At 44.1% G+C, this 19,926-nt stretch overlaps 1 protein-coding gene across 4 annotated transcripts in view; it reads left to right on the forward strand.

The window, feature by feature from the left end:
- LOC142558596 (26S proteasome non-ATPase regulatory subunit 13-like) overlaps window positions 1-19,926 on the forward strand; it is a 283,634-nt gene that overhangs the window by 26,569 nt on the left and 237,139 nt on the right. For all 4 annotated transcript variants that reach the window (XM_075670747.1, XM_075670746.1, XM_075670749.1 and 1 more), the window contains exon 5: window positions 15,609-15,652. In XM_075670747.1, coding sequence (XP_075526862.1) covers window positions 15,609-15,652 — 44 coding nt within the window. The remainder of the gene's footprint in view (window positions 1-15,608; window positions 15,653-19,926) is intronic.

The raw sequence follows: 19,926 nt of genomic DNA on the forward strand, positions 1-19,926 counted from the left end.
TGATCACATCAAAACAAATGTGGGACCAGGTAAGGAAATTTAAAGGAGAGTACACATCATACACAATACCACTACTCACATGTCCAGGCACAGAAACAACACTACAGGACCAGGCCAACTTATTAGGCGAACATTTTTACAAGGTCTCCAGCTCAGCAAACTACTCAAGTGATTTCTTAAAATATAAAAAGTCAGCGGAGAAACAGAGACTGCCTACTACTGGGGCTTCAAATGAACCTTATAATAACGTCCTCACAATGCAAGAATTGAACAGGGTTCTCTCTGCCGGTAAAAAAATAGCAACAGGTCTTGACCGTGTCCACTACACGATGTTGGCACACCTATCTCAAGCATCAGCAGAAACACTTCTTAAATTTTTCAACAAGTTCTGGGAATCTGGAGTAATGCCTACAGACTGGAAAAATGCAGTAATAGTGCCTTTTTAAAATCAGGTAAATCCACAACGTCCCCAAGCAGCTACAGGCCCATTGCCTTAACAAGCTGTCTGACCAAATCCTACGAGAGTATCATGAACATAAGGCTCACATTCATCCTTGAATCAAGGAACCTAATAGACGTGCACCAGTGCGGATACAGAAAAGGCTGCTCGACGACTGACCACCTCGTACGACTAGAACATGAAATACGTAATGCAGTTCTACACAAACAACACTGTCTCACAGTATTTTTCGATCTAGAGAAAGCGCATGATGCCACATGGTGGTATGGAATTTTAAGAGACCTGGCTGACTTGGGAGTGCGTGGCAGAATGCTAAACTGTCTATCTGATTTTATGGCAAGTAGAACATTTCAAGTGCGTCTCGGCACAATACTTTCACGCACATTTGCACAGGAAAATGGCGTTCCACAGGGTTGTATGCTGAGCACGACACTCTTCATAATCAAAATGAACTCTGTTAATAAGATCATACCATCCTCTGTTATGCACTCAATATATGTCGACGATTTGCAAGTGGCTTGCCGTGCCTCAAATCTACCCACTTGCGAAAGACAACTACAAATAACCATACGGCATATGGCAGCAGTGGCGGCTTCCTAGGCACACGCTGAAGCATTTCTTCTGTGTTTTGCAGTTTCACTGGGCAGCTAGATATACTGCAGATCCGCATACACGTGCCCTTGTCATCGACTGCCCGAAAGGAAGCAAGCGCAATCTACGAAAACACCTCGAGGCGACTGGCTCCGGGACCACGTGATTTTCGGGACCACCTGACCATCTGGACATATAAAGCCTGCAATCTTACCGGGGATCACATACAGCAGCAGTGGTGGCTTCCTAGGCACACGCTGAAGCATTTCTTCTGTGTTTTGCAGTTTCACTGGGCAGCTAGATATACTGCAGATCCGCATACACGTGCCCTTGTCATCGACTGCCTAAAAGGAAGCAAGCGCAATCTACGAAAACACCTCGAGGCGTCTGGCTCCGGGACCACGTGATTTCCGGGACCACCTGACTATCTGGACATATAAAGCCTGCCATCTCACCGGGGATCGCATACGGCAGCAGTGGCGGCTTCCTAGGCACATGCTGAAGCATTTCTTCTGTGTTTTGCAGGTTAGTGGTGCACTCAGCGCATTTCAGAATACAAATTGTAGTTTTAAATAGCTGCCACTGCTGCCCGATCTTGAGTGTATGTGGTCTTTGTGTCACGACTAGTGTATAATATGAACAAGGAAGTTTCAAGAATGCTACATGATTTCAAAGATGAAATGAGAAATGAGTGGAAACAGATGAAAGAAGCGCTAGAGCGAAGCATCCGATCTGAAGAGGGAAACTTGCACACTGAAATTGATGAAATGAAGAAAAGCATGGATTTCTTCAGCAAGAGCCTTGATGATACAAATGAAAAATTGATGGCAACATTAAGTAAAAATAATGAGCTGAAGAAAGAAAACGAACTACTACAACATAAAGTTTCTACGCTGGAGAAGTACTTGGCAGATTGCCAGTCGGGCCTCTTGCAGTCCGAGCACTACTCGCGTAATCGAACTCTTGAAATTAAAGGAATAGTTGAGAAACCAAACGAAAATCTGGTTGAAGTGCTAAAGAAAATTGGTGAGGTGGTTGGTGAACCTATAGCACGCAAGGACATCAATGTTTGTCACAGAATTCGTACAAAGAAGGAAAATCAGACAAATATAATTGTTCAGTTTCAACGCCGTGACAAACGCAACGAAGTGCTTCAAAAGTCACGCAAGAAAAGGCTAACAAATGCATCCCTCGGCTTGCCCACTGAATCTCCTGTGTTTGTAAATGAACACCTTTGTCCCGAAGTGAAGAAAATGTTAGGGATGGCAATAGCACGCAAACGTGAACACAGCTGGAAATTTGTGTGGACGAAGAATGGCCTTATTCTTGCACATCGCACAGAGACTTCACCTGTTGTTCGCATCAGGCGTGAAAGCGACCTGAGCAAAATCACAAGCGTTTAACAAACATAAGCTTTGACACATTCGTACCTCCAGTAGAGATGACGTCCTCAGGCTGTGTGATTCCGGAGGAAATCATTAAGAGACACAAAATTAGCAGCAAAGCAAAGCTGCTAACATTCATGCATCTAAACGCAAGGTCACTGCTGAACAAAAAAGATGAAGTCACTGTACTAATCGAATCATGTAAGGTAAAATTTGATGTACTGATGTTTACCGAAACTTGGTACAATGATGACTCGGAACATTATATACCTCAAGGATACGAGCATTTCTTCGTAAACCGCAGGGGAAGCAGACGTGGCGGCATTGCAATTCTAGTTTCTCTAACAGGGTATGACATTCTTAGAAAATATAGCACAGCTACAGAAAATTATGAAGTCTTATGCATAAAGAAAGAAAGGACAGTATTTGCGGTTTTGTATCGACCCCCTAATGCCAGCCACTCTGCTTTCTTAGTTTTTAGATAACCTTCTGTCATACGTAAATGAAAGCGGCTATCTGCTTATACTGGGCGGGGATTTCAACATTGACATGCTGACTAATTCAGCACCTACTGCGCAATTTTTATCTATCCTAGAGTGCAATGACTTCTGCAGCATCATCAGATCCCCGACACGTGTAACCGTCACTACCTCATCATTACTAGACACTTTCATAATAAACTCGACTATCGATAGCACGACATCGGGAGTCATAAGTTGTGATATCAGCGATCATATGCCTATATACCTTTTTCTAGAGCGTAAAGGCACCATTAAAAGCATGTGCACTGAAAAGACAACGTACCGCAAGATATCGGCTCAAACACTAGATAAATTCAGAGAAGCAGTGCACGAAACGAACTGGAGCGATATTTTTGCCATTGAAGATGCCAACGAGTCATATGATAAGTTTATGAGCAAACTCAAAACGCTGTACTTCAAATCATTCCCGCTTGGAAACTATCGGAGTCAAAGAAAGTCGCGCAAGCCATGGATTTCAAAAGAAATCATTAGGCAAATCAACCAAAAAAATAAGCTTTATCAGTCGTTCATCAAGTCGAAGGACTTGTCAAAGTGGAAAGAATATAAACAGTTTCGGAATAAATTGAACAAAGAAAAAGAAAAGGCGAAAAATGACTACTACAGCTGTATATTTAATAATGATTGCATGCGTAGAAGTGATAAAGTATGGAAAAAAATAAGCGAAACACTAAATCTGAAGTCAGTCGATACACGAACAGATAAGTTGAACATTGATGGCAGTTTTGTAGGTGGTACAGAACTTGCGAACCATTTTAACAATTTTTTTGTTAAAGTAGGATGCGTAGATCATGACATTCAAGATACAATGCATGTAGATTCATTAAGAGAATCTTTATTCCTAAAGCCTACTAGCATCCCTGAGGCGATTACAAAATTTTCATCCTTGAAAAATAGCCACAGTCGAGACGTAGATGATTTAGAAATTAGGCCAATTAAGTACGTCATAGACTTACTTGCACCTGCAATGATGCATATTTTTAATATTTCCCTGTCAACCGGAGTTTTCCCGCATAATATGCAGGTAGCGAGAGTAATCGTTGTTCACAAAGGAGGTGACAAAAATAATATTGGCAATTATCGGCCTGTATCTATACTTCCTGTGCTATCAAAGGGATCGAAAAAATTGTCAACTTTCGTTTTGATAATTTTTCGCGAAAACATAGCCTGCTAACTGACTGTAAACACGGGTTTAAGAAAAAACGGTCTACGGAAACTGCTTTAAGCATACGGAAGGAGCTTATTCTAGAGAACATCGAAAAAAAATTTCTGACTTTAGGGTTATACTTAGACTTCAGCAAAGCCTTTGATAGGGTCAACCGCAAATTGCTGCTGATAAAGCTGGAAAAATATGGCTTCTGAGGAATAACACTTGAACTTATCCGATCTTATTTAGAAAGCTGACCTCAGTTTGTTGAAATTAATGAGTACAGGTCGCAGATGAAACCTTTGACAGCGGGTGTGCCCCAAGGTAGCATCCTTGGCCCAATACTTTTCCTATATTACATTAATGATATTGTACAAGTGAGCGATATGTGTAAATTTGTCGCGTATGCAGGTGATTGCTCTGTTTTCTTTACCGGCAAAGATTTAAAAGAAATAACGCCTATAGCAAGCTCCGTTTCTTATGGACTTCGAGCGTGGTCTAAGGCAAATGGCCTCATCCTCAATGAAACCAAAACAAAATGCGTTATTTTTCATGCTCCGGGAAGTTCTACTACATTGCCAGATAGTATTGTGTTGGGTCCGTATAAAATTAACCTTTCGTCATCCATAAAAACCCTAGGCGTAATATTCACAGCGCATATGTCCTGGGATGAACACGTTAGTCATGTTTGCTCAAAGGTACGAAAAGTTGTTGGTGTGTTAAATCGGAATCGAAGTGCACTACCTTTTAAAGTTAAGCGTCTTATATATCATGCTCTTTTCCATTCACACGTCAGTTACTGTTCACTTATATGGGCTAACACTACAGCGCAAAATATTCAAATGCTGGAAATACTTCAAAAGAAAGCAATTCGGGCGATAGCGAACGTTTCTTTTTTCGAGCATACGCAAGAGCTTTTCCAACAAAACAGAATAATCAGAGCCTGTGACATATATAAATTCAAAACGTTACTAAGCTATAGAAATGCTATGCTGGGAAAACTCGACTCATTCCTAACCCTGGCAGCTCTACAACAGAATCGAAGTACATATTCATATCGTCACCAGGCACTATGGCAGATTCCTTTCTCACGTACTAATTATGGCTGCCAATGCCTTAAAAATACACTACCTTCCCTACTTAACTATTTCAGCCAACAAAATGTTTATGTGCTATCTCTAAACAAAACTAAAATATTGGATTTGTTCTTATAGATGTGTATTGTTAACTGCTCTAACAGTTCCGCAGAACTTATCATGTACTTTCGTTGCGTTTATATGTTCACACTTGTAACTATTATTCCTACAATCCAGGTTTCTGCGCCAGTGATTGTGCCCGGACCTCATGGCAGGGTTTGGGTTGTAAACTGGATGCTGTAAAGGGCGTCTTCGCGAAAAAAAAAAAAAAAATCGAGGATGTGACGACGCCCTGGGCTACGTTGCCGAAGTGTCTGTCACGAAAGCAGCAGTCTATATTAAGATTATCTTTTTTTTTCTGCTTTTTAACCTGGACGCACATATGTATTTGCAAGTATGTAAACTAATTTCTAAAAAAGAAAGAACGTTTCCTGATGGTAACTTGTGTTTGTTGTACACTTCTGTGAAATTTGTTATATTTATTTATGTATGTGTATGTATATATGTGTATATATATATATATATATATATGTATACATTGCTTTTGCATTCTTATGATATATGTGACTGAGTTGTGTTAAATAATAATATACAGGATAACAGATTGTAATTGTATACTGGGAGTTATTTGACACAACTGTATTATAACTAGTTTCTATGTAATAACACAAAAATGTCTATGTATTTCTGTTTAAAAATACTCTTATATCCACACTTTATGAGTGATTGTATTGCTACACCAGCCGCTACCGTGCCTGTCTGGGGAGACCGGAGCTTTGTCAAGCCGAAGAATTTTCGGCTTTTTTTCCGGCTCTCCCTTTTTCACCTTGTATCGAGTGGTGAAAATAAAAAAAATCATGATGATGATGATGATGATGAAATAACCTTACACAATGGGCTGACAAAAATGGATTCCGTTTTTCAAGACAAAACTGTTATAGTTATCTTCTCCTCCCAGAAACGAGGGTTATACACTGCAATCCAGTTCTCACATTGAATGGTACAACCTTGCCAGTCAAAGACGACCACAAATATTTAGGCATAACGTTTGACACAAAGCTGAACTTCCTGGCCCACATTAACACAACTAAAATTAAAGCAAATAAACCATTAAATATCCTCAAGGTGCTATCGCACCAGCACTGGGGATCTGACCGAACTTGTCTACTACGTATATACCGATCCCTCGTACGTAGCATCCTCGACTACGGTAGTGTAGTTTATGGTGCAGCTAGGCAGTCATACATCAAGCGACTCGATCCAGTTCATAATCTCGGCCTACGACTGGCGAGCGGTGCCTACAGAACATCGCCTGCCCAAAGTTTATATGTTGACTGCAATGAGCCTTCCTTACAGCAACACAGAGCACTGCTTACACTTTCCTATGTACTACGAATTCGATCATCACCACAAATATATGCTACAGCGTCGTAACACACTGCAAATCACGGATACACTACACAAGCAAACTGAACATGATTCGGCCACTAATCTTACGACACGAAGAATACTGTCAGACTTATGATGTTCCTCATGAGGCCCTACAGGTTGCTGAAAGGCCACCAAGATTGCCACCATGGTACAACTTTTCACACCTATGTGACTGGACATTAACACATCTAAAGAAAAAAGACGTTCCACAAGAACACTTAATACAAGAGTTCCGAGCTATTCAAGAAAAATATAAAAATTACATGGAATTTTACACTGACTGCTCCAAAACACAAGAATATGTAGGTGTCGGAATAATAATGAAAAATTGGCAAAATAGAATTCGGATAAATAATTTTTCTTCAGTGTTTACCGCCAAAGTTTTTGTGATATGGACGGCAGTAAAAAAAATTACCAGCGACAAGCAGATGTATGCTATCATATATACTGATTCGTTAAGCGCACTCAGAGCTCTAAATCTTAACTCCGCATCTGAACCCCTGCTTTGGGATATCCTAAAGATGTTGGCCTATAACAAATACGGAAGAACCTTACGATTCTGCTGGGTCCCAAGCCATGTTGGGATACCAGGGTATGAAGCAGCAGATAGATGCGCGTTCATGGTAGCGTACAAAGGTGTAACGCAAACAACACTTCCATACAAAGACAGTATGCGAGCGATTCATAAGGCCCTGACATCAAAGTGGCAACTAGAATGGGACTCTTGCACAAATAAGTTACACACAATAAAACCCTTGCTTAGCGAATGGAAGTCGTGCAGTCACCAGCAACGCTTCTATGAGGTGATCCTATGTAGACTCCGAATCGGGCATACACACCTGACACACAATTTTCTGCTTCAAAACGAAAACCCGCCAACTTGCAAGAAGTGCCATGAACCACTCACAGTAATGCACATTATTATGACATGTCCAAATATTGAAACACAGAGACAAAATGTCTATAACTTACACATACCTTTACACCCCGCCTCAACACTCGGAGATGAACCGCTAATGCCCTTCACTGACTTGTTCAGCTTTCTAGAAGAAATTAGTTTTTTACACAGACTCTAACTTAATGCAGCTTCCGCTGCTTTAACATTTGAATTCTTAATATCTTGTGGCTGGCGCAGCATGGCCTTAGTCGCTTTTGCGCCATTAAACCCGAATTAACTAGCTAACTCTTTTCCATGTTTCAATGTACTTTGTGTTTGGGCGCTCTAAGATCCATTCTTTTGCCCTTTCAGTCTCATGAGTTAGCAGCTCTGCTATGGAAAGATGGTTGCACAATGTCATGTCTTCTTAGTCTTGCAAGACATGCTTATGTTACTTTACTCGGATTTCTGGCATGACTGTTTCAACTATTGTTTTAGTTTCGACGGGGCAGCCGGACAGAGGACCTACGGCATGAGGCCTAAACAGCAGGGGTGCGCAGCGCCGCTGAATAAGAGCCGGACTACTCAAGTCGGGGACTGGGCAAAGAATGATTTTATTTCCGCGAGGGAAAGGCAGCAGGCAACTTACAGTGTTTGGCGCTGAGTGGTGCCCTGATGTAAACGACCCAAAACTGAAACCAGAAGCCAACACAGGATACTACATCACCTCTCCCTTGAGAGGAAAATGCGCTACCCGCTCTCCTCGCAACAAAAGCAAGTCATGAGTTACAGAAGAAGACACGTTAGCACTGTAACACGCGTGTTTGGTGATGACATCTTTATATAATAGAAAATAACATCTTTGGCTTCCCCATTTTAAAAACACACATGAAAACTGAAAATGAACACGATTGAACTACAGTTCTGAAAAGTTTCAGTACCCATCTTGGGAAGACGATAAGATGCAGACTTGCACACACAGATCACATATGAAAAAGAGTTCACAGAGTACAAAAGTAGCCAGTGTAAACATGTGTGCCTTCTGGGACAGCACTGATGGGTGGCTCATTCGCCTTGAGCCTGACTCGAGACAGCTGTGTCGCTGTCGTGGATTGGAGATTGTGCGTACAAAGCACTTTACGCTCCCAAGAAGTTGGGATAGTCCCCCCGTAAGGATGCTGACGACCTAAGTAATGTTGAAAAACTTTTTGCCATGAAAAACAAATTTGTATGGCGGCTATTACCGTAGTGAAAATGTGCATACTGCAGGCTTATGCTGCAAGAAATGCAACGTACAAGAAATGTATGGTATCCCTTCTACGGGGATGCTAAGAAATCAAGAAGAGTGTTCCTACCACTAGGACCCACTGATAAATCTGCAGTATAGCAGTAAGTACAGCGTGCGCATTGCACCCTTTATGCTGCCAGAAATCCCCCCATCTGAAGGATACTACTTGTGTACTACAGTGCAGTCCACTTATAACGATATCGAGAAGGACGAAAAATATGATCATTCTAACCGATGATCGCTATATCTGGACTGAAGTTATTAAACAAAAAACAAAAAAAAATGCGGAACATACCTTTGCAGCTCCGAACTCGAATTCGCTACTTATTCTAAAGAATAGATGGTGTAGAAAGTAGGCCGTGAAAAACAAACTTTATTTCTAGCGCCAATGACCGTGTCAAGAGTTAGGCGCGCCGAAATAGTCCGAAATCTGCACTTGTTTTTGCGGCAGCTTCAGCTTCACAACCGTGGTGTGCATGGATTCCAGCTGCTGCGCGAACACTGGCGGCAATCCGTTAGCATGCATAAAATCAATTAAGGAGTCGATCCACGACAGTGCACATTGTGTGGACATAGAGGTCGGGGTCAAGGAGTCACTGTCAATCTCGTTGTCACTGTCGCTGCTGCCGTCGCTGCTGCCGTCGCCACCGTCGCACAACTTTGCCGTCTTTCGAGACAGCACATCTTCGGCGATCGCCTCGTCGGTGACCTCATCGCAGAACGAGGCAGCACTGTCTGCAGTCAAAAGCTCCTCCTTCGACTCACCACTTGTGTCACCAGTAGGAACGAGCTCCCAGAGCTCGGTTATGTCAGCGGCTTCCACCGTGTTGGTCTCAGTGGGTTGGGAAAGTTCGTCCTTCGCACAAAGCCCGCCTTTTTGAAGCAATTGGTGATGAACCACTGGTAAAGTGCCCTTTTCCGCTGATAGCTCCTGCCTTCACAGTCGCGGTGCTCCCGGTTTTCAAGATGGTTGATATCGTTAACTGGCCGAGCTCATACTTCTTCACAACGGCTCTCACCTTGAATCCGCATCGAGAGTCCTGCAAAATATCCATCTTCATGTCAAGCGACACAGCTTTGTGCTTGGTCGGCGCCATCTTCGAACTGGGTTGAACCGTTGGTTGCACGCTGCTTCGGTGGCGTCAGCCTGCTATTGCGAGAGAGAGACGCGGGACGGGCGCCACCGCTTTGCTTTGCTTGTCGCTTTTCTTTTTTCTTTCTCGCTCTTTCGGAGCGACTGTGGCCGATGCGCATGTAAAGCCCCTCAATTTTTGGGAGATTGAGGGGCTGGGCTTTATGCGCATGAAGCAGCTAGCGCCATCTTGTGGCGCGCTGCGCCTTCTCAGCTATTTTCCGGTGTGCGGGCGGGGCGAGAAGCGCTGCGCGGTAATGGCGGCAGATACGAACTTATGGAGGTAAACATCGCCTCATCTCGACATCGTTTCAGGGAACTAAGCAACGCAAATGTTACGATTATTTGGCACGGAAAACGCCATCCAGACGGCAAAATTTTGATCGTTATATCCGATATGCGGTGAATAACCTATTGTTATAAATGGTTTTTTTCCCCATAGACCTAATGCATAAAATGACACTCTCATGTCGACCCATCGTTATAACCAATATATCGTTATATGTGGTATCGTTATAAGTGGACTGCACTGTATTTACCTAACAAACATGTAAGGAAAACTTTTGGCGTTAAGAGCCAAAGTTGCATGGGAGGTTGAAACCTCTGTAGACAATAAACCAAGGCAGAAAACTACTTGAAAACATAATCCTTAAACCATACTGGACGTTGTCTATGACATGTAGATCTACGGAGGACTTGTTCAGGTTGTAGAGGAGGAACAGCAGAAGTGTTACTCGTACAGGGACTGGAAGGTGCACCAGTGTCCTGAGTGTTTTCAGGAGCAGTGTCTTGGCGTGGAGCATCGTGCCGATGTTCAGGAGACTTTTCTGCGCGGGGTGAACCCGATGGCGGTGGTGAAACAGGCGGTTGCAAGGACGTGGCTGCCGCAGGAAAACAGGCGCCATTAGGAACTGGAAGAAAAAGTGGAAAACTATCGTCAAAAAATGTGTTCATTTAAATGACTCCTTTTATTTGTTGTTTCACCCTGACGTACCGAGTACTTCACCAGTTTAGGTGCATTCGAATGCTTGCCATTTTCAAGCTGGAAAGTACTTCGACCTACTTTGCGATAAATCTTGAACGGACGGGAGTATTTAGGACCAGATTTCCGTGAAGTACATACCCTAACCAGATCGCCTGGCTGAAACTGGGGACATTTGGTTGCGTGATGACTATCCACATACTTTTTAGTATTTTCCTGTTTTTCACGTACTCTACTCTGCACTTCCTGGTGCAACTTTGGAGAAGCGAATTCAGGATGAATTGGAGGCATGTTTGCAACGTCCAGGCGAGTTCGTGGTTGTCGACTATGGAGCAGCATAGCTGGAGACACACCGGTAGTCATATGTCGAGTAAACCTGTAAATTGCTAAGTATTCTAAGACCGCAAGCCTGAGGTCTTGCTGTTCCAAAATGGAAATCTGTATGAACTCTTTAAGGACACGGTTAAATCTTTCTACCTGGTCATTGGCCTGTGGGTAGTAAGGAGAAGACAAGAAATGCTTAATGCCTCTTTCCTTCAGGAAGTTTTCGAACTGTGCAGAAACAAATTGTGGTCCATTGTCGGACACTGCGCATGATGGCTTCGGATGTGATGGAAGGCATAAAAGCAACTTCGGGCCACTTGGAATGATAGTCAACCATGACCAATGCAAAGCGTGCATACTTTGCAGCGCGATCAAGAGGGCCTATTATGTCTATGGTTAACCTTTTCCATGGTCTTAACGGCCATTCGACAGGTTGTAATGCAGCAAAAGATGGTTTGGCAGATTTATTTGCTTGTTGGCACACAAAGCAGTTTCCAACAAGTTCCTCAACTTGCCTATCCATGTGAGGCCACCAGTAGATGCCTCTCAATCTGAGCTTGGTTTTCGTGATGCCTAAGTGACCTTCATTAGCAATAGACCGGAGTGTCTGACACAAGAAAGCAGGAGGAACGATACGTTCACCTCGGAGAAGCAAATTATCCATGTAGGACAATTCGGACTGTACAGCAGCATATGCCTGTAACTCTGCTGGAAAGTCCGCCGCAGTTCTCCATCCTTTTACTATTTTGTCTTACAAGACGAAACTAAAGACACTATTTCCTCATCTAGTGCTGGTTCACATTCGGGAGGGACAGGTAGGTGTAACAATGCGCCCGCAATGACATTTTGGTCACCTTTACTGTACTCAATGGTGAAATTGTAATGTAGCAACCTTGCATTCCACCTTCCAATTCTTAATGGTCGCTGCCCATGACCCTTTGAAGATAGCAATGTGACTAGAGCTTGGGGATCAGTTCGTAGAGTGAACTGTCGACCCCACAAGTAAACATGCCAGTGTTCACACGCAAACAGACATGCCAATGCTTCCCGTTCTCCTATGGAGTACCATCATTCTGTGGAAGATAACGTACGAGAAGCAAAAGCTACTGTAAAGAGCTCATTTCCGCATATTTGCTGTAGGACGGCTCCTATGCCAATTAACTGTGACATAATAGGAAGACGCGGTTGAAACATGCGTACCACCGGGCGGGATGCAAGTACGCCTTTAATCGCCTGAAAGCTGTATTCAGTATTTCGATCCCAGACAAAGGCTTGTCCTTGCCTTAGGAGTTTCTTTAGTGGTTCCACTACGTTGGCACACTGCGGGATGAATTTAGCATAATATCCTGTGAGGCCCAGAAATTAATGTAGAGCCTTTTTGTCTTTAGGCTGTGGTGCCTCCACGATTGCCTGAATTTTGCTATCCATTGGCAAAATGCTGTTTGCAGAAATTTTATGTCCTAAGAAAGTTAATTCTGGGACACTGAATACGCACTTGTAGTCAAGCTGCATGCCTGCATTACTTATTCTAGACAGGACGATTCGCAAATTTCTGTCGTGGTCATGTTGAGTGTGACCCCATACAAGAACATCATCAAGGTAGCACAAGGTGCCTGGACAGTCTTTTAAAACAGATTACATGACCTGCTGGAAAGCAGATGGCGCAAATGCCAAACCGAAACACACACGCTTGAAGCGAAAAAGACCGTCATGAGTGATAAAAGTAGTAAGCTCACGACTTTTCTCGGACAATAAAACTTGATAAGCAGGCTGCAAGTCCAACTTACTAAAGACAGTAGCACCAGCGAGTCGATGCAACAGTTCGTCAGCCCTCGGTAGCGGAAAGGCGTCGATGATGATAGCCTTGTTGAGGTCTTGAAGATCGACGCAAAGTCGAATGAAATTGTCCTTCCGAACGACGATGAGCGAAGGAATCCACTCGGACACAGCGACTCGTTCGATGACATCAGCTGATTACAGGCGTTGCAGCTTGTCGGAGACTTTCTCTCGGAGAACCAGAGGTAGAGGGCGCAGTTTCGCTGAGACTGGTTGCACTGAAGCTCGGAGACGAACGTCGTGGACGAAGCCCTTTACAAGTCCCAATTGTTCTGAGAACAGATGGGCGAACTCTGCTGGAGCGTTGTGTGGAAGAAACGGAAGCTGGACGCTTGGGTTAGTTGGAAGTCCTGATACTTGTTGACATGTGAGCAAAGACCCTTGAATGTCAATGCCCAAAGCTTGAATGGCGTCTAAGCCCAGAAGAGAAGTGCCTTGGTTCATAACGTGGAATGTCACTACTGCAGCCTTGTTGCGGTACTTGACGAACACGGAGAAACGTCCTGAATGCAGAATTTCTTGCTGCGAATAATTCTTGAGTCGAAAACTCAAAGGAGACAATGGAAAAACCTTGAAATGTTCTTTGTATAGGGAGCTGTTCATCAGCAACACCGCAGCTCCTGTGTCCATGAGCAACTTGAGTGTAGTATTCTCAATGAGGACTTCGGCTTGAATTGTTGCCGGACAGAAATTCGGTGCTTGAATCGTAAGCACAAACGGGACTGTGGTGGCTAAGTCTGTGTCAGCGCTGATGGAAACAAGCTGCGTTCAAGCAGGAGACTCGCTGTGTTCGATTCCTCGAATGGCAAACCGATGCGTAATGTCCCACTTTCTCACACGCACGGCAGGTACCGTGCTTTGCCGGACAGGCTGGATCGGATGCGATGTGGTGAGGTGAACCACATTGGTAGCAACGGACTGCGATGTCTCGACTGGCTTCACGGAGTTCGGGACGGGCGTCACATTGGCCAGCCTCCCGAGGATGCAACTGTCCGCCAAGCCGTTGAGCGCCATCTTGAAGGCACAGGGTCGAGGGAGAAGGGTGGCGGGAACCGCCATCTTGCGCATCCGGGCGAGGAAGTTGATGGCTGGCGACGCCATGTCGATGTGTTGAACAGACGAGCTGTTGAAGGCTTGAAGTTCCTTGTCAACTTGCTGTACGCTTCGTCCAATTGGCTCGGCTTTCTTGAGCGTTAGGGACGATCCTTCGTAGAGTTGCCTTTCTCGTATTCTTGCTGATGCAACGCCTTGCAGAGTTTGGTCACGAAGGGACTCGTTGTGCCAAGCGCCGAATGCACAGGCAGGCGCCAGCCTTTGTAGCGCGGTGACAAAGTCCTGAAAGGTTTTCCCGGGTAGTTGCTTCCTCTCTCGGAAGGTAATGCACTGTACCAGGGGATTGGTGCTTTCTTCATAGTGCTTGTCGAAGATGCGAAGAATGTCTTCGGACATAGTAGCCGTCTGGTCCGTTTGCGACGCGAGGTTGTAGTAGAGACGCTGCCCCTTGAAGCCGAAGTTACTGAGTAAAATGGCTTTCTTCCTGTTGTCTTGTAGTGCCTCGCATCTGGTTGCCTGGAGAAACGTGCAAAAAGAACATTTCCATGTGAGCCACAGTACCGAAGGAGTACCGGGTAATGCAAGGAAAGGCGGCATGGGGGGTGCGAACGCCATGCTGGGCACTGAGAACAAAGGCGGGGGAGTCGAGGTGGACGGAGTGGAAGTAGACGTAGCGTCTTGCATGTCTGAAGCAGGATAAAAGCAGGAGTAGAACTGCCAGGGCACGTAGGAAAAGAGTAAACGGTTTACCTCGTTGCCAATTTGTTGTAGCTTTGATGGGGCGGCCGGACAGAGGACCTACAGCATGAGGCTTAAATGGCAGGGGCGTGCAGCACTGCAGAAAAAGAGCCGGACTACTCAAGTCGGGGACCAGGCAAAGAATGATTTTATTTCCACGAGGGGAAATGCAGCAGGCAACTTACAGCGTTTGGCGCTGAGTGGCGCTCTGATGTAAACGACCCAAAACCGAAACCAGAAGCCAACACAGGATACCACAAGTATGCCACACCTTTCATTGAGCCTCCTTTTCTTTAACTTGTGTGGAATGCAAAACAGTGCACCAAAGCCATGTCTCTATCTTTCTTTAGGTGGCACGGTACATTGTACGAGTATGGTAGAATAAATGCCTTCTTGAAATTGGCTGTCTGGATTTTGTTAATGTTGACTGGACGTGTTATTTTTATAAACATTATTTGGCTAATCCCTACCAGGCTGTCTTGTATGTGCAGTACCTAAGGCAAACGCAATGGGAACAAACTCATTGCTTGTATGTGCCTGATGTGATGCAACCCAACTTGATTTTATCCGTCATATGTGTAGAACAGTGCTGTTGTTGCCTGTATGATTGCAGTATAGATGTAATTGCTGCTGAGCCACTATGCAATGGTGTCGGTTTGTCACTAATTTTTTGTACCACTGCATTGCAGACGTGGAGCAGCGCCTTGGATTCATCACCAAGACCAAGGAGAAGGTAGGTGTTGCTATGCATGTTTACCATGTGTAGCGAGAGGTTGCAGTGTTTATACACCTGCTTAAAAGGGCCGTGAACTTGAGACAGTGCTGCGAGGGCCCTTGAAACTTATTGGAAGATGATGCATTCCTTGAGTACTATTTGGAAAAGTGCTGTGGGCGTTCCAAGAATCCACAAGTCTGTGTTTGTTTATGCTCCTTACAGGCGCAGTGTCGTGCAGTGGCCATCATGTTAGGGCATCATATGTGCAAGTGTGTCTGGTGTAGTAACTTTGTTTTTTACTAATATTTCCCCTATGCTTTTGCTGGCTTTATCGCCCGTCTGTTTCACATGGGTTATAACTGTCAAAAGAAATTCAACCCCTTGGTGTCCTCACTGTTCTAACTTCGAAGGGGGGGAGAACATTTAAGGCTATTACCAAGTCGGTGTGTTTATAACGGTGGTTCCGAAACTGGTTTCTGCAAATGGCATTTAACGCTTTCATGAGGGGCCACGAATCGGACCTTGCCTTTATCCATTTACGTAGCAGTGCACACAAAAGGAACGTTCCTGTTTAGATTTAAATAAGCAAGTGCATGCCACACCCACACTTTAGTAGGCTTTGCAAGATATTCTCATTGCTGTTCATACTTTGGTGTGGAGAGCTGAAGCATCAATGGGCAAACCAAGAGCCATTCTCGTTGCTGGCGGATGATGATCAACACCTTTTTCTGGGCCACTTATTGGCAGATTGTAGTGGACACGTTTCGTTACAGCTGTGATACAGTCCTTATGTTGGCTCTGCACTGCAGCCAGGTGATGAGGTCTCTTATGGCCAAAATGCACATCAGCCTATCAAAGGCTGCACCACGAGTAACATTTTTGGGCAAAAAACGGCATAAATAAGCATCAAACATGTTGTTCACATAGGACGCTGTTATGCCACACAATGCATAGAACAGTCAGTGCACGCTAGAACACTGTACTGGCCTTTTTTTTTGGGGGGGGGGGGGGGGAGGTGCCTCAGCCCAAAACTGCCATGCGTTGGACCGTCCGAGCCCAGCCTGGTAATTTCAAATCTGGCCTATACGCACCACCCAGGCCCAAAAGATTCAGGTCCAGCATTACCTGGCCCAACACAGTTCGGTTAGATGGATTAACCCTTGAGCCTATACAAAGCTAGGCAGAGTTCTTGATTATCTTTTATTTATTTCATTCATACCTAAAATGCCCGAGGGCATTCCATTGGGGGAGGGTATTACAAGGCAGTCATCAATCATCATACATCATTCGGTATTGTCTATAATGATATAGTCTTTCAAGAGAAGATGGTCGGTGATCATGGCAATTTGTATAGGAAGATCGTTCTGGTCTTTGGCTGTACAAAAAATAAGACCGCTGAAAAGTGGTTGTATAAGCAGCAGGAGTGTGATGTGGGTGAGTTGGTGTAACATACTTGAAGAAAAAACAGCGTTACAAAGACGCAAACTAAAAGAAGAACATGTACAACCGACAGGCATTAAATTCCAACTAAATTTTATTTGAAGAAACAGGGTTTGTAAGATGGAAAAAACGAATAGCACTACCGTGATGTCAATACCTCTATCGCATCAAAAATGCAATCTCTTTTTCGGTAAGGGCCACTGATGGGCAGCTAATGCACATGCCCTCGGCCATAGCAATGTAAAATGCATCTAATATCTTCCTTTCTAGTCTATCTCCAGAACGTGCCAGAAACTTGGTGTCACGAAGATAAAGACGGCATTTGTGACATTTACAATGTTCAGCCAGATGACCCCGCGTAGTGTTATTTATGGCCTAATAGCGCTCTCACGCTCTTTCATTGTAACACAGCCCCGTTTGACCAATATAAACCTGGTTGCAACTCGGGGATATATCATATACAACATTTCTATTGCTTTAAAGTTTGAATAACAGTGCAAGAACAGCCGAGGCGACAGAAGAGAGAATAGAGCGCTAACTTCCAACAGTTTCTTTTCTTTTCAGAAAGCGTAGCAAGTTTTATAGCCACACATTAGCACACCAAGCATGCACAGAACACCACGGCTCCGTCACAAAGCCATAGAAAGTTCAATGTGACATCGATAACCTGAGGTATCTGACCTCCTTGTCAGTTAATGGGACAGAGGGGGTGCTGACACACCCATCTCTTAAACAGAATTTTTCCTGCTTCGATTATTTCATGCGTGACACGATCACTGTGTTTTGCAATGATGCTACCTTTTTTGTATCTTGGCTTACATTCACACATGCAGGCAGAAGTTAGCGCTCTGTTCCCTCTTTTGTCCCCTCTGCTGTCCTTGCACTGTTATTCCAACTTTAAAGCACGTTTTACCAACAAACCCAATCCTACACCCTTCTTAATTACATTTCTCGTACAATGGGCCCTTTTCAATGCCTATTGCTTCAGCCACATGCTATCATCAATGTCATTGCAGTTGCCACCTGCAGAGCGTGCATGCTTTCCTTTTGTGTCCGAAAAAAGTGCTTCCTGACGACGTTCGGCAACTTTTCGGTGGCTTCACTCCTTCTCAAGTACACGGGATGAGAGCCTGCAAAATCCTGAAGGCTGAAATCCAGAGGCAAGCACGGTTGTGCAATGAGTATGTGTGTGCTCATCTACACGTCCCCAGCAGTCCTGCTGAGGCTGCGAGGAAGCCTCGAGAACTTCTTCCAACTGTTTCACAATCTACCGAGTTCCTCTGAAAGACCCAACTTCTTCAGCTTCGTACTCTTGTGCCTATGAGACAGCAGTTGCCCAAGTGCATGCTTCATAAGCCAGAAAACTTGGACTTACCCCAGCCCGTCACTGTCGTGCTTTCTCTGGGACCTAAGTTCGCAGTTGAACCGAAGCATTCCCTGCTGGCACTCCTCGCTACCATCGGGCAAGTCTCTCTGCATGCTTCTGAGCATGAGCATGAGCGATGCATAGAGACGGTGTTGACGTCCTGAGCCGCTGTAAGCCAAGTTTTTCAAAACTCCTGGTAAAACGTGTCACTTGTTTTCTAAATGAACATTCCTGTGTGCGCTCCCTGCAGACAAAGAGGGTGGGTGTCTTTGCAGTCATGTCTGTTAAGCTGTATCATGATAAGGCGCAATGTGTGGTTTCTTCCTTTTTTGATTGTCACAACACGGTGTTCACTAGAAGAAGATCAGAACCAAAGCCAATGGCATTTGTTGCAGGTTAAACCTCGAATCTTTTCTAAAGGGCACGTCCAACTCAAAAAATTTTTCTCAAGTTTTATTCACTGCAAAAACTCATAAAGTTGTCATGGCGTTTCGGCTTATCGTTTCAGAAAATCCCACCTGGCAAAAATGTGTCACTCTTACAGAAAAACCTAAATTGTTTAAAAGTTGATGATCCATTCGTTGTAAAAAACTCAGGCGCAATCCAGCAATTTGTCAGCTCACAATGCAGTGAAAACCTATTTGCCTTTTCAGTTTACATTAAGGACCTTCATTATTCTATACCGCATGTTTTACTAATTCACTGCATTGATGAATTTGGCCCTTCAAATTACCAGACTCAGTATGGTATCAGTGTCAGTGTTTTTTTTTAGAATTACTTAGCTTTTATCTACGGTCTACATCCATTGGGATAGTAAACCTTCCCTTCAAAAAGAAGGTATTTGCATTGGATCATCCATTGCTCCCATATTAAGTGACTTGTTTTTAGCAAAACTTGACAGATCTGTGTCGAATGCTTTCATCAACACGAACGTCTTAGCTGCTTTTAGATATGTGTAGGGCTTTCTAATTTTTCTTTACAGTGATGCCATTTCGTACAAGTCTGATGCTCTTTTAGTTCTGGACACTGCACGCAAATGTTTTAACCCACTAGAACTAACCCATAAATATTTTGTGAATAGTATAACGAGGTTCCTAGACGTTAAACTATTTTTGCACGAAAACCGTTCTTGTTGGATGTACTGCCCACGTGGCAACAAGCCACTTCTTCCATTCAACTCCGCGCACTCAAAGTTTACAAAACGCATTATTAGCTCATGTTTCAAAAATTCCTTAAGAAACTCCTGCGAACAAAATGATCGACAGCTTTCGGGAGCAGTCCAAATGGTTAACTTTGGCAGGCTATTAATCTCTTGTAGAAGGGCCAAACAGTGAAATCTTCCTTAGCTCAGTAAGGAAGCCTTCAGTATGGTAAGGCCACCCTATGTCACTCTGAAAGTTTCCTTACTGAAGGGTCCTCAGTGAAGGCTTTCTTGGTGCTTCCTCAGCCTAAGCTACCTTCATGCATCCTTATGCCACTCCTGACC

The sequence above is a fragment of the Dermacentor variabilis genome, chromosome 9 (genome assembly GCF_050947875.1).
Source record: "Dermacentor variabilis isolate Ectoservices chromosome 9, ASM5094787v1, whole genome shotgun sequence".
In the NCBI taxonomy this organism is placed as follows: Eukaryota; Metazoa; Arthropoda; class Arachnida; order Ixodida; family Ixodidae; genus Dermacentor; species Dermacentor variabilis.